Raw genomic sequence first — 23,766 nt, 5'->3', positions numbered from 1 at the left:
ATAAAATGATTCGGCAATGTTTTGTATGATTCATCAATTCATTTGGGAGGATCAATCATGTCTTTGCTAGTATTCGAAAATTAAGTTCTAAACATGATATAAGCCCCATAGCTAAGGGTCTAGAAGTTTCTAAAATATTTATATGCAATCAAATACATATTTTTGAAAACACTTCATGCCCTAATATTTTTTATTGAATTCAAAGATCGATATAATTCAAAAACAAAAGATTTGAGTTTAGAGCGAAGTTTATATTGTGAAAACTTATGTTATAATTTCAAAACTTTTGTATAATATTTATATGATGATTTTTAGAAATGGTTTTGTAAATATGAATGCCCTAATGCTTCATTACATACTTTTGCTTAATAATTAGAAGTTAGTTAACTATCTACTAACATAGCTAGAGTTCTTGAGATTTTCTATTTAACTTTTGACTCTATTCTTTATTTTTTTTCTTTGTAAGTTATTCTTAACAATAATATTCAATTGGTATTGACTTAGTAACTTGATTGATCATTCTTTTATCTCGGGTTTTTATTATAAACCTTATAACATTTGTGCTAGAAAGCTTGTGTTTAAAATACACTGATATCATTGTTTGTAGCACATTTTCAAACTATTCATTTTGTTATCATCAAAATAGTAGAAAACAGTATAATTTTACAATTAGTCCAACAAAATGAGCCTCAAAGAATATGAAAAAGGAAGATAACAAGCAGAAGAAAATAGCAAATACCTTGTTAGTAAATGACATTGATGACTATGATTTTGAATTTGAAGAGTAATAGCCTTGTTTGTTGGAAAATTCTTGATGGCCTTAAAATTAATTCTAAGTTGCAATTTGTCTTGCCTAGTAAGAAAGTTCCCTAAATTCATTGGATACCGTTTCCCATCAATCATTTTGTGAGGATCAAAGGATGAATTCTTTGTGACATGCACTACAATTTCAACCCTACACCCTAAGAGATCTGAATCCGGACATATCAATTGAAAATAAATCTGCTTAAATCTTACCCTGGTTTCATTTCAATCCTGCTCAAACCCATTGTTGGCAGACTTGGTCACATTCTAAATTGCCAGAAAGAAATTTGAATCTGAATCTAAATCTAACTCATGAAAAATAAATCTTGACAAAATCTGCCTATGGGTTTGACCTAAATCCAACTTAATCTAGGCCACTTGAAATAAATAAAGCCTGGAACAGTTCACTGCTCTACACTGGAATTTTTTTTTTATTTATATTTTTTTTTTCAGAAAACTGCACTGAGTACTTGCTTTAAGCCTATAGTAACGAGATGTATAAGATTTCGCAACTGTCCTGTGAAGACCTGTAACTTGTAAGAACAGTCGCCCCAGTTATAATCTGACAAAATCATTCAGAAGCTACACTCCACATAAGTACTATGCTCCTCTTAAGACTATAAATGGCGGCCAAAAATCGTCTTGATAAGACTTTTAGATACTGGGAGAACTAAAATCGTCAAATCATTACATCTAACTTTACTGAAATTGAACACATTTTTAAGATTACAAGAAATGCAAACAAGGAGCATTGGAGAAAGCAGCATTACACAGTAGCCATTTAATCAAACCTGCTTATCTTTAACCTATGTATAATAATTGAAACATGGTCCTGTCCAGTTAAAATGAAAGACGATGCAAACCAAGTTGATGAAAAAGGCTTGGAACTCTTCGTTTCTCACTCTTCTTACTGGGTGCGCATTCTGCTATTTTCTGCAGCCCTCACTTGAAAAAAATACGGGTGTGCCTGCCGGATGGAAGAAGGTGCATTAGTGCCTCATGGGTATAAAATTTCAAAACTTCAACCACAACCTAGCATATGTGAAAGAATGGACATGAACTGTAAAATAAAATACCAAAACACTACCAACTATAGAACAAACACATCGCACTTGTTGAAGAAATTGTTAATTAAATGGAGGCATGAAAATCACATAAAAGCATGTTCTCTCAAGGGAAAGAGAAACTACAGACAGGAACCCATTTTGACCTGCCATTGGTGGAGACAACCAAACGTGTTTATATTAAATGACCTACCATTGCTTCTCTGGCTGTAAGTCTTTCTTGATGATCATAGCGGAGAAGCCTGTCTAGGAAATCAAAAGCCTGCAGGATAGTTAAATCATAAATTAAGACCATGATAGAATTGCAATGACAGATATTATTGCTAAAATGAAATCAAAATAGAGATGAATGCAGTCAAGTATTGAAGCTTACTTCAGGAGAAACTAAATGCTGATTATCATCATTAATAAATTTAGACCAGGGTTTCCTGCTGTGCCTGCAATCAAGTCTACTTGTCAACGATGTCATGAACAAAAATTGACAATACAAAGCTTGGAACCACAGATAATATTCATCTGTCATTTAAGGGAAGCTAGAATCCAGATTGAAGGAAAAAATACCACCCAACAAGATCATCAAGCTGTGGATCAATTTCAAGACGATACTTGTTCAAATATGCATTTAACTCATCTGTTCCAAGCACCTGCAAAAGAGTTAAAGAAAAAATTAGAAACCAATTTTACCAAATCATATCGAGTCTAGATACCTAAGTGTTCAATACCGAGAGAAAATTCATCATAGTTAATTTTTTTAACTTAAAAAAAAAAGATAAATTACTCAACTATGATATGAATGCGACAAGTAAATAGCTACAGAAAATTATTAAAATTGCTACTCACAAAAGAGTCAGCAGCACTTGTATTGCTAGAGGAGTCCAAGGTGTAAAGCAATAAGGATGAAGATTAAGATAAGAGAGGTCAGAAGATTTGTGGCAGTATATAAATTAACTTCACATACAAATCTTAAGTATATCCTACAAAACCTACTAAAAATTCATTATAGGTATGGTATTATAAAAATGATAAAAATTCCTCAAGATCATTTATGTTTCCAAAGAAGCACATGCCACAGTGCAACAAAGGAGAAGTTTACCAAGACAATTGAGCTACATGAGAAAAATTCATAGCAGTATGCAAAATTTAATTGTATGCATAACCCCAAAGCCTACAGTCCTAACTCTATATATGCAATTGGGCACATGGTTTGGATAGGATTATATGTCTAACCAATTACAGCATGGACCATCAATCGTTCTGTCAATAAATCCCCATGTAACGTATTAAAACTTCTCAAAGTCCATCACTGATCAATCAACTAACGTGAAACTAGAGTCCAGAAGAGAAACTGATTAAGGACAAGGATAATCTTGTCATACACCTTCAGAAGATGAACATTCCTTTTTTCAATGACAAGAATTTATGAAGGAAAGTGACAACACAAGTAGCGTGATAAAGGTTGCACATGAAAAAAGCGACCAAGTAAAAGTATCAATACAAACAAAAATAAAATGAGCGGGTGAGGGCGAGGGTGAGTCCAGAACGCACACAACAAGAATCTGTTGCCCACCACCACTTTTAGCAAAAGAATCAACTCACTGTTGGCAGACTTACGAAGAAAATATGGACATCGATATTTTGTAATCAAAATGGCAACAACATGATGACAGGAAATTTTATCTTTCCAAAGAGGTTGCTCTTGTTACTAGGAGAACTGGCTTTCGAGATATCTAGCACAAGTCATTTCTCAAGGATATCATGGAAAATGATCAAATGAAAATTTTCATTGTGTGGATACCATGGATACTGTGGCACAATAATAGAACTGCATCAATACACCAATGAGTACCTTTTCCTTTGCATTTATAAAATGGCAAGACATTATTCAAAAGAAGAGAAAAATATACAATAGAAGAAAAGGATCGAAGAAGAATGCACAACTACCTAAAAAAACAAAATATCCCCAACTATAAGGAGAAGGTTAAATCTGCACCTCACAAGACATCTGCAAATAGAATTTGGAGCAAAAGGACGTCGTGAGGGCCTCCCGGGGGTGTGAGGGCAGAGCCCCCACCCGATCCACGATATATTAACTTTTGTTTCATTAAGGGCAGTTTGGAAATTTCACTCTTGTATCGCGGTTGCCCTCATTTTCTCTTTATAATTGGGGGGCATCGCTATTAGGGTTTTCTCATCACCGAGGAGCTGGAGTTGTAGCCCGAGAGGTTAGAGAAAGACACCTGTAAGTGTACGATTTCTCTTATAAACTATTTCATCTTCATAGTGGATAACTGCAGAAGATGGGATGTAGTCTCACTTTGAGGCAAGCCTGTATAAATCTTGTTGTTTGTTTTCGTACTTGCTTTTTCCTTCTTCCGCGATTATTATTATTGTTCACGTTAGTTTAGAATTAGGGCATCTAATTCCTAAAAACGGATTCCAAAAATATTGTAAATAACAATAAAAACACATTTAATCACTAATCATACAATGTCCCTGTAATCCTTTAGCAAAAGAAATGCTAACGGTAATAAATATCCAATAAATTTCCTGGCAGAAAGAGAGACTAACTAATTTTCCATAACTAAGGGACCACATACTTTATCGAGATCAATAAAATCACAAAAAAGGGTCAGAACAGGTTACCTTAGCAATTTTCACAAGCTGATCATGGTTGTCAAGGCCATAAAAAAAAGGTTCCTTCCGAAATATCTGACAATAAAAAAATTGAACAAAATATGAATAGCCATACAGATGTAGCAAGGGCAATTGAAAAATACAAATTTAAAATGAGAAAAACAATGCAGCGAAAAGGGAATTGAAAACAGTCACCATGCCAGCAAACATGCAACCAAGGCTCCACAAGTCCAAGGAATAGTCATAATCTTGTAGATCAACAAGTAGTTCAGGCCCTTTAAAGTATCTGCATAATTAAGACATTTTAACTTTCAGTGGACAAGAAGACTATGAGCATTGCTCATTCTAGTTGTACCTGCAAGTAAAATATTATACCTACATGGTATGTCAACATCTTATTGAATGGATACCATATCATAGGGACAGAAACAAGGAACGAAGCTTTTTAAATAAGACAAAAAATTGAACAGAAACATTGAATCAGTGGCTGTATGACCATCCATTTAACTTAAGTATATCATCAAGGTACACATGAATCAAACTTTTATCATCAGTGGTTATTCATCTCTTTTATCATCAGTCCTCATCAAGGTAAATAATGGAATATTCCTTCTTATAATGATTCTAATTTCAAGAAACAAAAAGTACCAGATGCTTTAGTTTTATACACAGTAAAACTTATGAAGTTCAATAGCTGCTATCTAGTATCAAGAACATGACATAAAACAAGTTACCTTGAAGCTACACGAACATTGTACTCCTTCCCCGGATGATAGAACTCAGCCAGTCCCCAATCTATCAAGCGAAGTTTTCTCAGCTCATGATCTATCATCACATTGTGGGGTTTGACATCTCGGTGCATTATTCCTTGTGAATGACAATAATCTAATGCCTGCAATTATAAAAGCAAATTTGACATGTACAAGAAATATCTTTTAATGAAGCCAAGGAACTGTTTACTACGATAAACTTTTCCAGGTCTAGAGACCCAGAAAAGTGAAGTATTAAGACAAACTTCACAGGCGTAAGCACATACTTTGTTTATCAAACTTTAAAATGATGAATATTATTTTGCAAACGATGACGAATATTACAAAAATAATTTACTGGTGAATTTAGAAATGAAACATCACTGAAATATCCACAAGACCTCAAATTTGGATATGAAATTGTTTTGCCAGATTTTAATGTACCAGTTTGATCAGTGAGTTGGCTGACTGTCCATGGATAAAGCTTCTTTCCTCTTCCTCAATTCCCTCTCTCCACTTTGCTTAATTCCTAGTGGTAGAAGGTGAACTACAAGAGATGATTTGTTTACACAAAAACCAGAACCCTCACCTTGAAGATTATGGCACTCACAACAGATTTGACAACTTTGAGTACCGAAGTGTATTTCACATCCAATGATGGAGAAGAAAACGATTTTTTCCTCCAAAATTTTGTAACTCAATTACTCATTAAGGCACAAAATTTGTATAATACAGAACCTTCAGAATACTCTTGTTTTAGTCTGAAGAAAGACCCATATAGGACCAAAACAGTTCTAGAGTAAAATACCTTGAGAAGCTCATATATGTAGTATTGTATGTCGTAATCCGTCAGAGTAGGATATAATACTTTAAAGTCAGTACTGTTGACATATTCAAAAATCAAGCTAGGAGTTTTTGAGTGCTGGTCTCTGACAATGTCTAACAGCTTCACAATGTTTGGCCCTCCACAAATGTTTTGAAGAATCTTTATCTCCCTCTTTATCTGCACCAGACAATGTAGATATCATGTTCCCTCTGGATAGGCTGAAAAGAAAGACAATGATTTGAAAATGCACATGATAACTGGAAAAGCAAAAGTTCAAAATAACAACCAAGAAAATATTCCAGCAATTAAGGAGAAGATCAGATAACAACCAGATATACTGAACAACGTTTGGAATCCCTTGTCATAAATGCAAACTTTCAAACAATGAAGTATGAATTCTATTTTTTTTTTCTTTCTTGATACTTTATAGAGAGTTTGTCTTATACAATTATCAACAGATAACTGAATCAATTAATAATTTGGGCAATTAATAGCAGATACACATGACACTATTATTCAGTTCACGCCAGATAAATTCAGTTGCAAAAAAATGCATAACCAGTGCATAATACTAGGTAAAAAATGTTTTTTACTAGTCACCAATCCAACATCAGTGAAGGGGCTGAAAGCTGGCTAGTGGATGGGGATAAAAAATTTAAGATTAATTCAAGGAAGAAAAAGACCTTGGCTTTTTTCTTCAAAAATAAAAGAAGATTACCATAGAATCTCTACCTCTGAGGCAATACATCTTGAAAGGCCTTTCTACCTTGAAGAAATCAAAGCTGCAGTTCTTCGCATGCCAAAGGATAGGGGCCCCAGCCCAGATGGTTACAATGGAGACTTCTTCCAGCAATCTTGGGACATGATCAGAGAGGATGTACATAATTTTGTAAACAACTTTCATCAAGTTGGTCTCACATATAAATTCGTTGGTGCCTCCTTCATTGCCCTTATCCCCAAAAAATCCTCCTCTGTCTCAACCAAAGATTATAGACCCATAATCCTCATCTCAAACTCTTACAAAATCATTGCCCGTCTCTTAGCCAAGCGCTTCAAATCAGTCCTTCCTCAAATCATCAGTCCTTGCCAAAGCAATTTTATTGCTGGTAGAAACATCCTGGACTCATCAATGGCCGCCCATGAAATCCTCAATTCTTTTAAAAAATCGAAAAGGCCCAGAGTAGTTATTAAGATTGATTTTGAAAAAGCCTTTGATAGAGTCAACTGGAAATTAGTAGACCACATCCTTGATAAAATGGGTTTCTCCACTCGTTGGAAATTTTGGATGAGAAGTTGTATATCAAATGCATCCTACTCTGTTCTAGTTAATGGTAAGCCTTGTGGTTACTTTAAGGGCTCCAGGGGAATCAGACAGGGTGACTCTCTTTCTCCCTTTCTGTTCACCCTCATTGGAGAACATTTGGCTACCATGGTCCGTCTAGCAAAAATATCTGGCTGGCTTAAACCCATCTCTGCTGATTCTGCCTTAGATGTCAAACTCCTCCAATATGCAGATGATACTATCCTCTTCTGTGATGGTTCCCTTCCCCAAATTCATAACCTGAGTGCCCTTCTGAGTTTGTTCGAACTCTCTTCAGGGCAAAAAATTAGCTGGGAAAAATCTTCTATCTTTGGATACAACATTGACCCTGGGTTACTTAGTTCGATGGCAAACTATTTGGGCTGCAACATAGAACAGTCTATTGGATCGTATTTGGGACTACCTCTGACCCCCCCGCCTACCCTCTAAAGCTTCCTGGCACCCTATCATTGAACGCCTAGAGGGGAGACTTGCCACTTGGCATGGGAGATTTTTATCTAAGGCAGGTAAGTTAGTTTTAATCAAATCATGCCCACAGGGAATCCCACTTATTTTCTATCTATGTTCCCCTATCCTGCATCCATTAGAAATAGAATTGACACTCTTAAAAGGCGCTTCCTTTGGTGAGGCCCGAATGGCGAAAAGAAGTATCATTTAGTCAAATGGGAGGAAGTATGTAAACCAAAATTGTTGGGTGGTTTGGGAATCCAGAACATCAAAGACACTAACTCGACTCTACTACTTAAATGGATATGAAAATTTAATATGCACCCGAATTTGATTTGGAGAGGCTTTGTAGTAGAAAAGGTTAATATTCAATTTGGTTGGTGGACTGAAGGGGGGAGGCTCTACTCCCTCTCGCCTGTTTGGAAGAAAATTGTTCGGCTTCTCCCAAAATTCAAAGAAGCTACTAAATGTTATATTGGTAATGGAAGATCAACCAAATTCTGGATCGACTGGTGGACTAGACAATCTCCTCTTCACGCCAGTTTTCCAGAAATCTACAGCCTTGCCGGCAAATCGGAAGCTCTCATTTTTGAACTTCAGTCAGATAATGGGGATTAGAATTTAGGCCTCAGAAGACATCTCTTTGATTCAGAAGCTCTCCATGCGTCGGATTTCCTCAATCTCCTCCCAACCAGGAAACCGAATAACTCAGGTGACACTCTCATCTAGTCCCCATGTCCGAAAGGTTCCTTCTCCACATCCTCCGCTTATAAATTTCTCAGCCATCCATCCCCAAATCTTCCAAAGCACCTTGTTGCATATGTTTGGGACCTCATTGCCCCTCCTCGAGCCAAATTCTTCATATGGTCTGCTTGTAAACACAAAATCCTTATATCAAACTCCTTAATTCGTAGGGGTACCTCTATCATAGATCCTCTGTCCTTTCTGCAAAATCACCCCAGAAACTGTAACCCATGTTCTCCTCACTTGCCAATTCACCTACCAAGTCTAGTCGTCCCTCCTAAACAAAATTGGTCTCCAATGCTGCTCGCCTGGGAACCTCACAGACACCATCCTGTCACTCATTAGCTCAAACCTCCCAAAGCTAGGAAAAATGCTTATCTCTTGCTGCGTGGGACACACTATTTGGGCTCTCTGGAAAGAGAGAAATAAGAGGAAATTCAATCTCAAAACCTCCTCTGTTGAAGCTATGACTGAGCAAATCTCTAATCAAGTTTCGGTTTGGTTATTAAATAAAAAAGAATTCAGCAATGGTGGATCAAACTTCAAAAGTAACTGGAAATCTATTGTTGGCCTATCTCTTCCCCCTCGCCCTCCAACTATGGCACTTTGGACCCCTCCTCCCCCTAGATTTTTGAAGTTCAATTTTGATGGAAGTGCCCTTGGCTACCCAGGCCCAGCTGGGTTTGGTGGTGTCATCCAAGATGAAAAAGGCAATCTCCTCTTCTCCTATGCCGGCCCCTTGGCATCTCAGATTCTACTTCAACAGAGCTTTCGGGTCTTCTCTAGCAACCTCTCTGGTCCCCTTTGTATTGAAGGAGACCCTACAGTGGTCATCAACTGGTGTGCCAACCACGGCCACCCCCCATGGCGTCACTGGGATATATTCAATGATATATGTAATTTATTTTCCCCTTTAAATTGTAAATGGAGCCATATTCCCCGATCTGCCAACCACTTGGCAGATACCCAAGCTAAAGCGGGTATTTCTCTCCAACATTTTGTTGTGGAGTCATACCCCCAGCATTAGGTTTGTATTCTTCTCTCGGTTTTTTAATATATTCACCTATTCATAAAAAAAAAAGAACCTGACCTTTTTTAGAAAAAAAAATGAAGATTTATTTAGACAAGCAAAGATACAACAAAACGAAGAGAGGAAAGCCCTCAAGCCCCAGCAAAAACAATCTCCTATTGAAAACAAGATCTTGTTACACCTAATTTTGCCAAAGTATTAGCAACACTGTCTGCTGATCTTAAATCATGACTCCAGTAAATAGTAATATGTGAGCACAAACCCACCATCTCATCATAGAAGACGCCAAGCAGGAATAGAAGAACCAGAACACCAAGAGATGACTGCAGAAGAGTCACCTTCAACCAACAGTGGCTGGAAATTTTTTGCCATAAAACTGTATTCCCTTCAGAGGAGCTCTGTTCTGGTTTCAGCTTCAATTGCATCATACCTGCCAATTGGACCTCAGAAAGCAATTTTAATCATGCCAGTATGGTCCCTAATTGCCCCACCTATACCAGCAGATCCCACACTTCCTCAAGAACTTTGTCAAAGCTTAACTTAAGATACAGGCATTTGATGTAACCCGATAACCGTAATAAAAAATTTTCAAACTAAAGAGAAAGAGACGACAAACCTTTACTGCCGAAATCGATAGAAATACCCAACCTCGAGCAGACGACGTCTTCCAATAGCGCTGATATACCTCCGATAACAGTAATCAAATGTGTGCGAATACAATAGAAGTACAAACGGAAAATCCAATGTCGAAATCAAGATCGAACTCAAAGAAAATAAGCGAGCATAACCACTGGTATTCGAGAGACCAGCACTCTTTTTGAGCAAGGCTCAAACGACAAAAATGATGAATCCCCTTCTCTCCCTCTGCTGTCCCTCTATATCCCCCCCCCCCCCCGTAACCTCTTAAAATTGTAAAATTCCAAAAATACCCGTCCACATTAATCAACTGTTAATTCCTCTAATTATCCTTCAGTTGTTGTACTCCTTCTAGAGTAAATAAAACTAATTTGGGGTCTATCATTACCCCCCGCCAAAACTTTCACCTTGTCCTCAAGGTGAAAAGCAGGAAATTGGATCCTCATTGCCTCAAAATCCTCCCAAGTGGCTTCAAACTCTGGTAGGTCCTTCCATTGCACCAAAACCTCCAACTGCTGCTGCCCATTTTTGTCCACTCTTCGTATATTCAAAATGGCAGCAGGTTCAACCAACATCTCTAATTCAGCAAATCAATTGTGGAGGAAGAATTGAAGGTGAATGTGATATTCCTTTCGCTCGACGAAGTTGGGAGACATGAAACACCGGATGCACAGAGGACTCTTGTGGGAGTTGCAGTTTGTAAGCAACTCTTCCAACTCGTGACACCACCTCAAAAGGTCCATAAAAACGTGCTGCCAACTTCTCATTGCGCCGAGTGGCCAAGGAGCGTTGCCGATAGGGCCTGAGTTTTACAAACACACGATCCCCCACCAGAAACTCTTCATCCCTCCTTTTAAGATCAGTCATGGCCTTCATTCTCTGTTGAACCCGCAGTAATTGCATCTTCAAATCGTCAAGATACGCATTCCATTCCTCTAAAATCTGTTCGACTTCAGAAACGGTAGCTGTCCTAGACTTATAGTGCAATAAGGACGGAGGATCAAGTCCGTATAAGACTCGGAATGGAGTGGTACCCGTAGAGGAATGGAAGCTAGTGTTATACCAATATTCTGCCCATGACAACCATTTCGCCCAAATTTTTTGCCTGTCAGAAGCAAAACATCGAAGATAGGTCTCCAAACACCTGTTAACTACTTCAGATTGACTGTTTGAGGGTGGTAAGCGGTGTTGTGCCTCAAATTAGTCCCTTGGAGATGAAAGAGTTCCTGCCAGAAATTACTCATAAATAACTTGTCCCGATCCGAAATAATAGACTTGGGCACCCCATGCAATCTCATCACCTGTCACACAAATAAATCAGCCACGGTTTTGGCTGTAAATTGGTGCCGCATAACCAAAATGTGAGCATACTTAACCTATCCACCACCACCATAATAATATCTACGCCCTCTGACCTTGGCAACCCTTCAATAAAGTCCATGGTCAAATCCTCCCAAACCATCGCTGGTAAGTCAGTAGGCTGTAGAAGACCAGCTGGGGACCTTGCCAAGTGTTTGTTCTTTTGGCAAACCTCACAATTTTGAACGAATTCAGTCACTTTTTCCTTCATACCCAACCAATATAAGTCAACAGCCGTTCTTCTATATGTTTTAACCTCTCCCAAATGGCCCCCAATAGGTGTGTAGTGGTATTCACGCAATAAGGTTGGAATTAAGGAAGAAGTCGCAGATAAAACCAACCTACCATTGTAAAAGAGATGCCCATGGTCAACTTGAAACCCTACTACCTTGTCACCAGCTGCCAATCGTGTGAGAATTTGTTGTAAGAATGAGTCCGCTGCCACTTCTTGTTGTAAAACATCCATATCCAGCAATTGCACCCCAGAAACTGCAGCTATATTCATCACGTCAGGTTTGCGAGAGAGTGCATCCGCCACTCTATTACTTGCCCCCAGTCGATATTGAATGTCAAAGTCATAGCCCATCAATTTTACCAACCAGCGTTGATATTCTACACTTATGAGACGCTGTTCCAATAAGAATTTTAAACTTTACTGGTCAGTTCGCACCAAAAACCTCCTTCCTAGCAGGTAAGGACGCCATTTTTGAATAGCCAACACAATGGCCATGAGCTCTTTTTCATAAATAGACTTCAATTGGGCTCGTTCACTCAATACTTGACTAAAAATGCAACAGGTCGTTGATCTTGCAGTAGAACAGCCCCTAGCCCATATCCAGAAGCGTCAATCTCCACAATAAACAGATTCGAAAAATCAGGTAGAGCCAAAACTGGTACCGTAGTCATGACTTCCTTCAAACGCTCAAACGCCCCGATGGCTTCATCCAACCAGCCAAACCTATCTTTTTTTAATTGATCAATCACGGGTCTCGCAATATCTCCGTAACCCGAAACAAACTTCCAGTAGTATCCTGTAAGACCAAGGAAACCCCTTAGTTCCTTAAGTGTAGTTGGTGCTGGCCCATAAACCATAGCCTGTATCTAACTAGGATCAACTGACTCCCCCTCTCTAGAGATGATATGTCCCAAGTATTCTATCTGTTCTCTCCCAAAAGAACACTTTGTAGAATTAGCATATAACCTGTGTTCTTTTAATTTCTCCAAAACGACCACTAAATGATCACAGTAAGCACTCCAACTTGGACTACATATCAAAATATCATCGAAGAATACCAATACAAATCGTTGGAGAAAAGGTTTGAATACCTCATTCATAAGGGATTGAAATGTAGTCGGTGCATTGGTAAGCCCAAAAGGCATGACCAAGAATTCGTAGTGTCCTTCATGAGTCCGAAAAGTTGTTTTGTACACATCAGCTGCTTTCATTCTGATTTAGTGGTATCCCAACTTCAAGTCCAACTTCGAAAAGATGCTCCATGAAGCTCATCTAACAACTCATCGATCACTGGAATGGGAAACTTATCCAGAATAGTCTCCTTGTTAAGGGCTCTATAGTCCACACAAAATCTCCAGCTTCCGTCTTTCTTCTTGACTAATAGCACGGGGCTTGAAAAAGGGCTAGTGCTAGGCTGTATGATTCCAGCAGCCAACATTTCTCCCACCAACCTCTATTTCATCTTTTTGTATTTGGGGGTACCGATATGGACGAACACTCACCGGTGAAGCTCCATCCTTCAAAATTATGGCATGCTCCTTTTCCCGTTTTGGTGGTAACTCAAACATCCCCAAACTTCATCAAAACTCTCTTCACCATCGTTGTTGTGTCCTCCTTCAGTTGTGACGCTACCACTGTGGTACTGCCCAACTCCACAAGAACCCCATGTTCCTCATGCTTAATAGTTCGCATCATCGCCTTGAGTGAAACCAAAGTTTTGTGCAAGGAGGGATCTCCCTGTAACACCACCGTCTCATTACCCAATCTAAACTTCATAACATGGGTTTTCAAATTCGTATATGTTCCTCCTAAGGTCTCCAACCATTGTACACCCAAAATAACATCGATGCTTCCCACTTCCAAAGGCAGAAAATCCTCCACGACCTCTATTCCTTGAAGAGTTACTTACTCTAGAAGGAGTAAACACCAGCCGAAGGATAATTAGAGGAATTAATAGTTGATTAATGTGGACAGGGGCATTTTTGGAATTTTACAATTTTAAGGGATTACGAAGGGGGAATATAGAGGGACGACAAAGGGAGAGAGGGGGATTCATCATTTTTGTCATTTGAGCCTTGCTCAGGGAGAGTGTCAGTCTCTCGAATATCAATGGTTATGGTCACTTATTTTCCTTGAGTTCGATCGTGATTTCGATATTGGATTTTCCATTTGTACTTCTATTGTATTTGCACACATTTGATTACTGTTATCGGAGGTATATCAGCACTATCGGAAGACATCGTCTGCTCGAGGTTGGGTATTTTTATTGATTTCGGTAGTAAAGGTTCGTCGTCTATTTCTCTTTGGTTTGATATTTTTTTATTACAGTTATCGGGTTACATCATCTGATATCAGAGCATCTTGACGATCCTCATGGCGACTACCAGAATGGAGTCAAGGGTGGATTCGGTGGAGGGAATCGTGAGTTCAGTGAGGGAGGAGGTGAGATCGATGAAGGAAGAGATTCGGAAGATTCCGGCCATGAAACAAGGGTTGACGACGCTAATAGGGCGAGTTGAACAACTCCTGCGTACCCAAGAGGAACTCAACCGGAATCTGGCTGCGCAGAGTAAGTCAACGACGGCGAGACAGGGGTTGAACTCGGCAGTGGGCAATAACTCGATCCAGAGAGGTATCAGACACAGAAGAGACGGTGGCAAGGTTGACCGGAATATGCCGGGTCAATATGAAGTGTGACCCCAGAAGGTTAGAGTTGCCAGTGTTTGAGGGAGAAGACCCCGATGACTGGATTTACAGAGCTGAACGCTATTTCTCGCTAAACCGGGTATCTCATGGTGAAAAACTGGAAGATGTCGTAGTATGTCTAGAAGGGGAGGCATTAAAATGGTTCAAGTATGAAAATAACAAGAGGGAGATCATGAACTAGGAAGAATTTCAGTCCTTATTATTAAAACGGTTCCGAAGTTACGAAGACGGCTCTCCTTATGAGAAATTTCTGGCATTGAAGCAGAAGACCACCGTGAGAGATTACAGAAGACGATTTGAGGATTTGGCTTCCACGTTGGAAGATATTTCAGAGAAGGTGTTGGAGTCCAACTTTGTTAATGGGCTTAAGCCAGAAATTCGGGCCGAGGTGAGGGTGTTGGAGCCCAATGGGTTGGGAAGGACCATGCAGAAACGACGAAACATGGGATGAAGAAGAGGGCGACATTCAAGAAACTCACGGAAGCCGAAATCCAATACCGAAGAGAGTGGGGTTTGTGCTACCGTTGTGACGAAAAATTCTCAGTTGGGCATAGATGTAAAAAAAGGATCTACAAGTGCTGATTTTACAAGAGCTGGAAGAAGAAGATATGGAGGATGGCAACGACGGCAAGTGTAAACAACAACAAGAAGAGGTTAGAGCGGCTGCTCAAATAGTGGAGGTGTCATTGAATTCGGTAGTTGGATTAACACTTCCAAAGATTATCAAGATTGTGGGAAGCATCAGAGAACAACAAGTCGTCGTACTCATTAATGGAGGAGCAACCCATAATTTTATTTCCACTACAGTGGCCAAAAAACTGCACATGCCTTTATCTCCAACAGCAAAGTATGGCATTCAATTGGGCACAGGTGCAGCACTTCCTAGGGAAGGAATTTGTAAGGGGGTTCAATTAACTCTTCAAGGAATATAGGTCGTGGAGGATTTACTGCCTTTGGAATTGGTAAGCACCGATGTTATTTTGGGTGTACAATGGTTGGAGACCTTAGGAGGAACATATACGAATTGAAAAACCAATGTTATGAAGTTTAGATTGGGTAATGAGACAGTGGTGTTACAGGGAGATCCCTCCTTGCACAAAACTTTGGTTTCACTCAAGGCGATAATGCAAACTATCAAGCATGAGGGACATGGGGTTCTTGTGGAGTTGGGAAATACCACAGTGGCAGTGTCACAACCGAAGGAGGACACGACAACGATGGTGAAGAGAGTATTGATGAAGTTTGGGGATGTTTTTGCAATGCCCCAAGAGTTACCACCAAAACGGGAAAAAGAGCATGCCATAACTTTGAAGGATGGAGCTTCACCGATGAGTGTTCGTCCATATCGGTACCCCCAAATACAAAAAGATGAAATAGAGAGATTGGTGGGAGAAATGTTGGCTGTTGGAATCATACAGCCTAGCACTAGCCCTTTTTCAAGCCCCGTGCTATTAGTCAAGAAGAAAGACAGAAGCTAGAGATGTGTGGACTATAGAGCCCTTAACAAGGAGACTATTCTGGATAATTTTCCCATTCCAGTGATCGATGAGTTGTTAGATGAGCTTCATGGAGCACAAGTCTTTTCGAAGCTAGACTTGAAGTCGAGATACCACCAAATCATAATGAAAGCAGCTGATGTGCACAAGACAGCTTTCCGAACTCATGAAGGACAATACGAATTCTTGGTCATGCCTTTTGGGCTTACCAATGCACTGGCTACATTTCAATCCCTTGTGAATGAGGTATTCAAACCTTTTCTCCGGCAATTTGTATTGGTATTCTTCGATGATATTTTGATATATAGTCCAAGTTGGAATGCTCACTATGATCATTTAGTGGTCGTTTTGGAGAAATTAAAAGAACACAGGTTGTATGTTAATTCTACAAAGTGTTCTTTTGGGAGAGAACAGATAGAATACTTGGGACATATCATATCTAGAGAGGGGGTGTCAGTTGATCCTAGTAAGATACAGGCTATGGTTGATTGGCCAGCACCAACCACACTTAAGGAACTAAGGGGTTTCCTTGGTCTTACAGGATACTACCGGAAATTTGTTTCGGGTTATGGAGATATTGCGATACCCTTGACTGATCAATTAAAAAAAGATAGGTTTGGTTGGTCGGATGAAGCCACCGGGGCATTTGAGCGTTAATAGGAAGCCATGACAACGGTACCAGTTTTAGCTCTACCTGATTTTTTGAAGTTGTTTATTGTGGAGATTGACGCTTCTGGATATGGGCTAGGGGCTGTTCTACTGCAAGATCAACGGCCGGTTGCATTTTTTTGTCAAGTATTGAGTGAACGAGCCCAATTGAAGTCTATTTATGAAAAAGAGTTCATGGCCATTGTGTTGGCTATTCAAAAATGGCGTCCTTACCTGCCGGGAAGGAGGTTTTTGGTGAAAACTGACCAATAAAGTTTAAAATTCTTGCTGGAACAGCGTCTCGTAAGTGTGGAATATCAACGCTGGTTGGTAAAATTGATGGGCTATGACTTTGACATTCAATATCGACTAGGGGCAAGTAATAGAGTGGCGGATGCACTCTCTCACAAACCTGATGTGATGAATATAGTTGCAGTTTCTGGGGTGCAATGGCTGGATATGGATGTTTTACAACAAGAAGTGGCAGTGGACTCATTCCTACAACAAATTCTCACACGATTGGCAACTGGTGACAAGGTAGTAGGGTTTCAAGTTGACCATGGGCAGCTCTTTTACAATGGTAGGTTGGTTTTATCTGCGACTTCTTCCTTAATTCCAACCTTATTGCGTGAATACCACTGCACACCTATTGGGGGCCATTCGGGAGAGGTTAAAACATATAAAAGAATGGTTGCTGACTTATATTGGCCGGGTATGAAGAAAAAAATGACTGAATTCGTTCAAAATTGTGAGGTTAGCCAAAAGAACAAACACTTGGCAAGGTCCCCGGCTGGTCTTCTACAGCCTATTGACTTACCAGAGATGGTTTGGGAGGATTTGACCATGGACTTTATTGAAGGGTTGCCAAGGTCAGAGGGCGTTGATACTATTATGGTGGTGGTGGATAGGTTGAGCAAATATGCTCACTTTTTGGTGTTGCGGCACCCATTTACAGCCAAAACCGTGGCTGATTTATTTGTGAGACAGGTGATTAGATTGCGTGGGGTGCCCAAGTCTATTATTTCGGATCGGGACAAGGTGTTTATGAGTCATTTCTGGCAGGAACTCTTTTATCTCCAAGGGACTGATTTGAGGCACAACACCGCCTACCACCCTCAAACAGATGGTCAATCTGAAGTGGTTACCAGGTGTTTGGAGACCTATCTTCGATGTAACGCTTCTGACACCAAAAACTTGGGCGAAATGGTTATCATGGGCAGAATATTGGTATAACACTAGCTTCCATTCCTCTACGGTACCACTCCATTCCGAGTCTTATATGGACGTGACCCTCCGTCCTTATTGCACTATAAGTCCGGGATAGCTACAGTTTCTGAAGTCGAACAGATTTTAGAGCTCAACTTAAGATACAGGTATCCCAACTTGACCATCTACTTCACCCAGGATTTACACAGAGGTCCTTCACCCACATGGCTATCAGAGACCGGGCTATCAAACAGATTGCAGTGATTGGATAAAACTGAAACCCTATTCTAGCCATCTTTCCTAATTGTGACACCATGGTAGCTGTGATCTAATCTTTATTGCTCTTTGATGGCATAGATCTACCTTTATTCGCTAAATGTGAAAATGTGAGATATCTCTCCTGTGTCTGTACAGTCAAACAAATTTATATTCACAAAGAAAGACATTCGTATCAGGCCAGGGACCATATTCAGATAAAGTTTCACAACTCCAGCCCAATATTACACGGAAAGTCCACATTCAAACAAACCAGCAACAACAGACAAGGTAGATAATCAACTGTTAGGTTTCCCTGACAGTCCTCTAGTCAAAAAGATAGATGAAAATCAAAATCAGGACAAAATTCCTGCTTGACATGTCTCAAGAAAAAAAAACATAAGTAGAATAAGACAAATAACCTTCTTTTTCTTCACAGGCTTTAGGATCTTAATAATGCACCGTTCATTGCTCGTGGTGTTAATGCCTTCAAAGACTTCACTGTACTTTCCTCGTCCAACTTTGCGTACAACCTCATAATCCTCCTGATCACTTCATGAACAAAAAACCAAGAAGAAGCAGATAAATGAACTTCACCCGAATTTTACACCAATGACTCAAATATCTGAAATCTAACAAATGACATCAATCAAAACCTTGACACCATGCTGTTTTATATATCAATAACCATTTCGCTCAAAACAGTAATGGGATTTCCAAACTTTTTATGCATATCAATATAACCTTAGCAGTAACAGAAATGAATAAATACTAAATTTTGTACCAATAAGAAGTCATTTAGTCATCAAGGAACCTCAATGCATTGTAAAAAATCATTTATGAACTGAGCACTAGATCTTGTACCATGAGCATGTGAAAATGAAGTGAAAAACAACATTTTCAAGACTGAAACCCTTAAAGAAACAATAAAAGAGGGAAAGGAAAGATGGCTGCTGGATATTTCTATCTAATCACCAGAACAACCCACATCACAAGCTTAAACAGATACCAATAAAAAACATGCCCAAAAAGGCCAAAATACCACCAATAGAATAACTTATGAAGGGTAAGAGTAACCAAAACCCCTTCTTTGAGAAAATAAACAGAAAAACACGGATGACTAAGATATCCTAATGGCCTTTGGGCTTCATTTCTCATTCTTCTTCTAGGGCTTGGATCTTTCGGGTTCATCCAAGTAAACTCGGGCAACGGGCTTGCTTCTATGCATAAGGCAAGTAATGCAAACAGAATTTGCATTGAAGAGTGGAAACTTTGAGAAAGAGGAAATGTCCTGATTGACAGCAATAACACAGCACAAACAGCCATTAAAAATGAGCACAATTAACAAAATTTTGAGTCCCAATGGCTTGCAAGGAAACAGATACAAGTATTACAGTAACAAAAGACTGGAGAGTCTAACCACAAAACTCATTCCCATAACATATGCAGTAAATTTTTGATAAGTGAGAATTTTAGGAGGCAAGCCGATCTACCAGTTTAACAGGATTTTTCATGTTTATGTATACTCCAAAAATCATAAATAAAATTAAAAAAATCAAATCTCCTTTTCTAAGCCATCTTGAATTGAACCTCCCCACAGGAGGTAGAAAGATACCATACAGATTCCAACTGGTATTGGTACACAAAAGATAATGTATTTAAATTTGTTTTAGCTATTAATAGCTTCAAAACGGGACTAATCTAACTTAGCTTAGTAGAAAGCACAATAGTTCATACAGATCTTTGCTATGACTTTAACAGTCTAGTTTCCAAATTGTTGACCATCCACACCTGTAACCAGAAAGTGCTAAAGACTAATTTCAAGAATGTGCCTGGAAGCAGGAAAACATACCTCTGCCTCTTGAAAAGTATATGAAACTACCAAGATAGTGGGCATGTTATGTCGATTACACATCATCTAAGTTTGATTACAAGAAAACAATTTTTAGTTTGAAGGTGTCGTGAAAATAAAAAGATCAACTCAGTCCTCTCGCACAAGCTGATGTCTGACTTGATCTACTCACCAGGATACTGCGGATGAAAAAAGAGTTGCCATATCAACTGGGACAATTAAAACATCTTAGAGTGCTTGCGAACTCCCCTCCATCAAACAGTTGTATTTCATTTGCCAAAAATAGTTCATACCCTAAGACAAAAACTGTGCTGTACGGGTACTGAAATCTTTTACTTCATATGTTAGCTTTTTATAGTAGATCTACTAACGTGGTCCTCTTCTGCTCTTGGTAGACAAAATTGCCACAAAGTTTGCTTTCAGGCTGACCCAGAATGAGCAAATTATGCACGTTTCAAGATGACAAGCTCCTAACAACTGTGGAGCTGGGTAGCGACTGCTAGAAGTAATAGTAATAGAACAAACCTTAAGAACTACAACTAAGTGGCCATAACTTCAGCACAACCTCACCAATCAGAGAGATTTTATCAGGAAAAGAAAAAAAAACAAAGCTGTTTAAAAAATGTGCCAAAACAAAACAGACATATAATCAGATGATCACAGATTGTATGCACCAGAAAAAAAAAATCAAAAGAAAAGGAAAAACGGTTTTGCTCCGCCCCTTCTCCTGAGCTATCACAAAATTCATTAATCGAATCCGGTTCTGTTTAAAAAAAAAAAAAAAAAAAAAACACAGGCAAGAATCCCAAGATCTCGCCCCCTAGAAAACAAGAATAATTACGGTTGGGGCTTAAAAAAAAAGCAATAAAAAAACAATGGAATAAAGAAAAGATACCCCCACTGGACGGTGAGAGACTCATAGTCCCAGTATTCCTTGGGTCGGTGAACATTGACATCCGCATAGACGCGAGGCTTCGACATGGCGCACCTGGTGGAGGATGGTGGAGGATGGTGGAGAGACAGTTCGCAGGCTAGTTACGCAGCCCACTGGCGTGCGCAAGGCAAGCAGCACGGCCGCAAGCAACAGATGGACAACTAGAGCAGTATGATGGGGCTCGACTCCACTTGCCTGCATCTCTCATCCATCGGTCGACAAAGAGGGCGTTTTAACTAGCTGCAGAAGAGCACGGAGACAGCGGACTGCCCAGACCAGGAGGCGAAATATTCTATTTTTTTATTTTCTTTCAACCTGACAAGGGCAGCTATAGCTGAGTTAGGCTTTGGACTTGTCAGTCATCCTGTCACATGTCATAAACGTTTTTTCTGAAGAATGAATAGTGCATTTTAAAACGGATATTGAAGGAAGAATGAATAGTGCATTTTCAAAGTTTTTCAAAGTGAAATGGATATTGAAGGTGAAAATAAAACCTGACTCAAGATACGATGTTTATATGTATTATTCAATTCATGTCTTGATGTCGTTAGGGAGCGCCAAACTTCATGTCATGTATTTGATTATCTATGACTCAGGAGTTCATGTCCCAAGAGTAAACGACGAAAAGTGTTTTCTGCCTAATTTTAAGAATCATATACATGACTCACGCGCGAGGTACATGACTCACGCGCGAAGCTCTCTCTGGGGCACACCGTCTCGGTCAATTATGCTCATTTCGTTCCCCCACCCCTCTCTCGTTCCCACAGCCCCTCTGTCATCTCCCTAAACCCCGAGCTCTCTGCTCCCTCTCTCGTCTCCGCCTTTCCTCTCCGGTCTCCCTCTTGACCTCTATTGTAGAGTACGGGAAATTGAGAGGCTCTGCAACAAAGGTCGAGAGGGAGGCCTTCCACCCTCGCCGATGGCTTCTCTTCTCTCTCGGCGTTAGTCAATAAAATGGATTTTTGAAGTTTATGTTCATCTCCAACATGAAAATCATGTCAGTCATATACATGAACTTCAACTTCGCACTTGGTGTTAGTGTTGGCGACTTCATGTACACTGAAAAACAGTTTCCAGTGTTAGTACCCCAACATGAGAAAAACGTAAAAAATAAAAGAATCCCTAAACCCTTACAGTACGCTGAAAAATAGTTTCCAGTGTTAGTGCCCCAACATGAGAAAAACGTAAAAAACAAAAGAATCCCTAAACCCTTACAGTACACTTAATTACAACATAATCCTTAAACCTCAAATTAGGTAAAATAACCATTATTACTACACGAATAAATTATTTAATGTATAATTAAACATATTAATATATTTATTAATTGAATTAGATATTTTCTTGTGCATTCATATGATAATTACATGAGCCAATGAAATATGCACATGATTAATTATAAATAAGAAATAAATAAAGTTATAAATAACAAAAACGAAAGTGATACGTTGAGTTATTAATTTATTAATAACATATGATATACTTTAACCTAAAAATGAATGATTTAAGAGAAAAAATTGATCTAATCATAACTTTAACACACTATATATTTGTACATAATATATTTTATGTATTATTAATTAATAATATATTGTCACAAAATTTAAAACCATTGGTTTAATTAATTATAGCAATCGGATAATTAAACCAAAATAATTTATCAAATATTTATTTTAACAATATTTTAATTATGACTATTAAATCACTATTTTAATATAGTAATTATCAAATAAATATATTAAATAAATAAAAATTATAAATTAATGATTTTTATGGCGATAGTTTATTTTTCCTAACTTAGGAAAAATTAAACCATCGTCGTCTTCCTTAGCGGCGAGCCAGTGGGCAACGGCGATGGTGGCGGGCCAGCGGGCAACGGCGAGCAATGCCGACAGAGACGGTGCTTCAACGGTACGCCGAGAGGGAGAAGAGAGGGAGGCCGAGAAGCTCTGCAATAGATGCTCGACCTCCCGTGCTCTGCGACGGAGGTCAAGAGAGAGAGGGGGCGGGGGGGGGGGGGGACGCTGAGAGAGAAGAGAAGCCGTCGCCGAGGGAGGAAGACCTCCCTTCCTCTCGACCTTCGTCGCAGAGCCTCTCAGTCTCCCATACTCTACAACGGAGGTCAAGAGGGAGAGGCCATAGAGAGGGAGACTGGAGAGGGACAGTGGAGACGAGAGAGGGAGCAAAGAGCTCGGGGAGAGAAGGGGTGCGGGAAACAGAAATGAGCAGACTCACGGAGAGGGTGTGCGGCAAAGAGAGGGGCGTGCTCGTTTCATGTACATGATTCTCAAAATTGGGCGGAAAGCGCTTTCCCTCGTTTATGCTTTGGACATGATCTCGTGAGTCATGTTAGTCATGTACATGACTTGAATTCTGACACTCCACTAATGACCTCAGGACATGAACTGAGTAATACGGCTGAAGTTCATGTCCTGATTCAAGTTGACTAACACGCCCCCCCCCCCCCCCAGGGGTGATCAGGATTCCCACATAACAACTTCAAGAAGATGACGATTCATTCTTTCAACAACACCATTTTGTTGAGGGGCATAGGAATATGATGTTTGATGGATAAGCCCATTACCATCACAAATGATTGAAACTCACTAGACAAGTATTCCTTAGTGTTATTGGACCTAAGGATTTGAATTTTTTTGCCAAATTGAGTTAACGCCGTAGCATGAAAGGTTTTAAAGATAGTAAGTATTTCATATCGTTCTTTAAAGAGATATAACTAGTGACCCAGGTAAAATCATCAACAAACATAACAAAGTATTTAACATGAGAAATATTAGAGACACACAAAGGTCCTCATACATC

General features: G+C 39.3%; 1 protein-coding gene across 1 annotated transcript; it reads right to left on the bottom strand.

Moving 5' to 3' along the window:
- Nucleotides 1-1,480: 1,480 nt before the first annotated feature.
- LOC137951101 (casein kinase II subunit alpha-2-like) lies at nt 1,481-21,241 on the bottom strand. Its single transcript, XM_068797690.1, has 10 exons — nt 20,908-21,241; nt 18,583-18,712; nt 6,060-6,254; nt 5,237-5,394; nt 4,698-4,788; nt 4,512-4,577; nt 2,430-2,512; nt 2,242-2,305; nt 2,062-2,130; nt 1,481-1,771 (listed from the first exon to the last, which is right to left on the bottom strand). The coding sequence occupies exons 1-10, from the start codon at nt 20,991-20,993 to the stop codon at nt 1,712-1,714; spliced, it is 1,002 nt and encodes a 333-aa protein (XP_068653791.1). The 5' UTR covers nt 20,994-21,241; the 3' UTR covers nt 1,481-1,711.
- Between the last annotated feature and the right edge of the window lie 2,525 nt (nt 21,242-23,766).

This window comes from Aristolochia californica, unplaced genomic scaffold (assembly GCF_029961685.1).
Source record: "Aristolochia californica isolate CCGP_79_NKW_82.1479 unplaced genomic scaffold, dmAriCali1.0.hap1 SCAF_15, whole genome shotgun sequence".
Lineage (NCBI taxonomy): Eukaryota > Viridiplantae > Streptophyta > Magnoliopsida > Piperales > Aristolochiaceae > Aristolochia > Aristolochia californica.
The sequence above is the reverse complement of the archived record's forward strand: the minus strand, read 5'-3'. Positions and strand labels throughout refer to the sequence as shown.

Bases quoted from the DNA above. Each gene is read 5' to 3' on its own strand.
- LOC137951101 (XM_068797690.1), bottom strand. From the start codon at position 20,993: ATGTCGAAGCCTCGCGTCTATGCGGATGTCAATGTTCACCGACCCAAG. The intron at 18,713-20,907 runs GTATCTTTTCTT...TTGTTCATGAAG, and splicing joins TCTCTCACCGTCCAGTGGGG to TGATCAGGAGGATTATGAGG. The intron at 1,772-2,061 runs GTAGGTCATTTA...TCCATCCGGCAG, and splicing joins TTACAGCCAGAGAAGCAATG to GCACACCCGTATTTTTTTCA.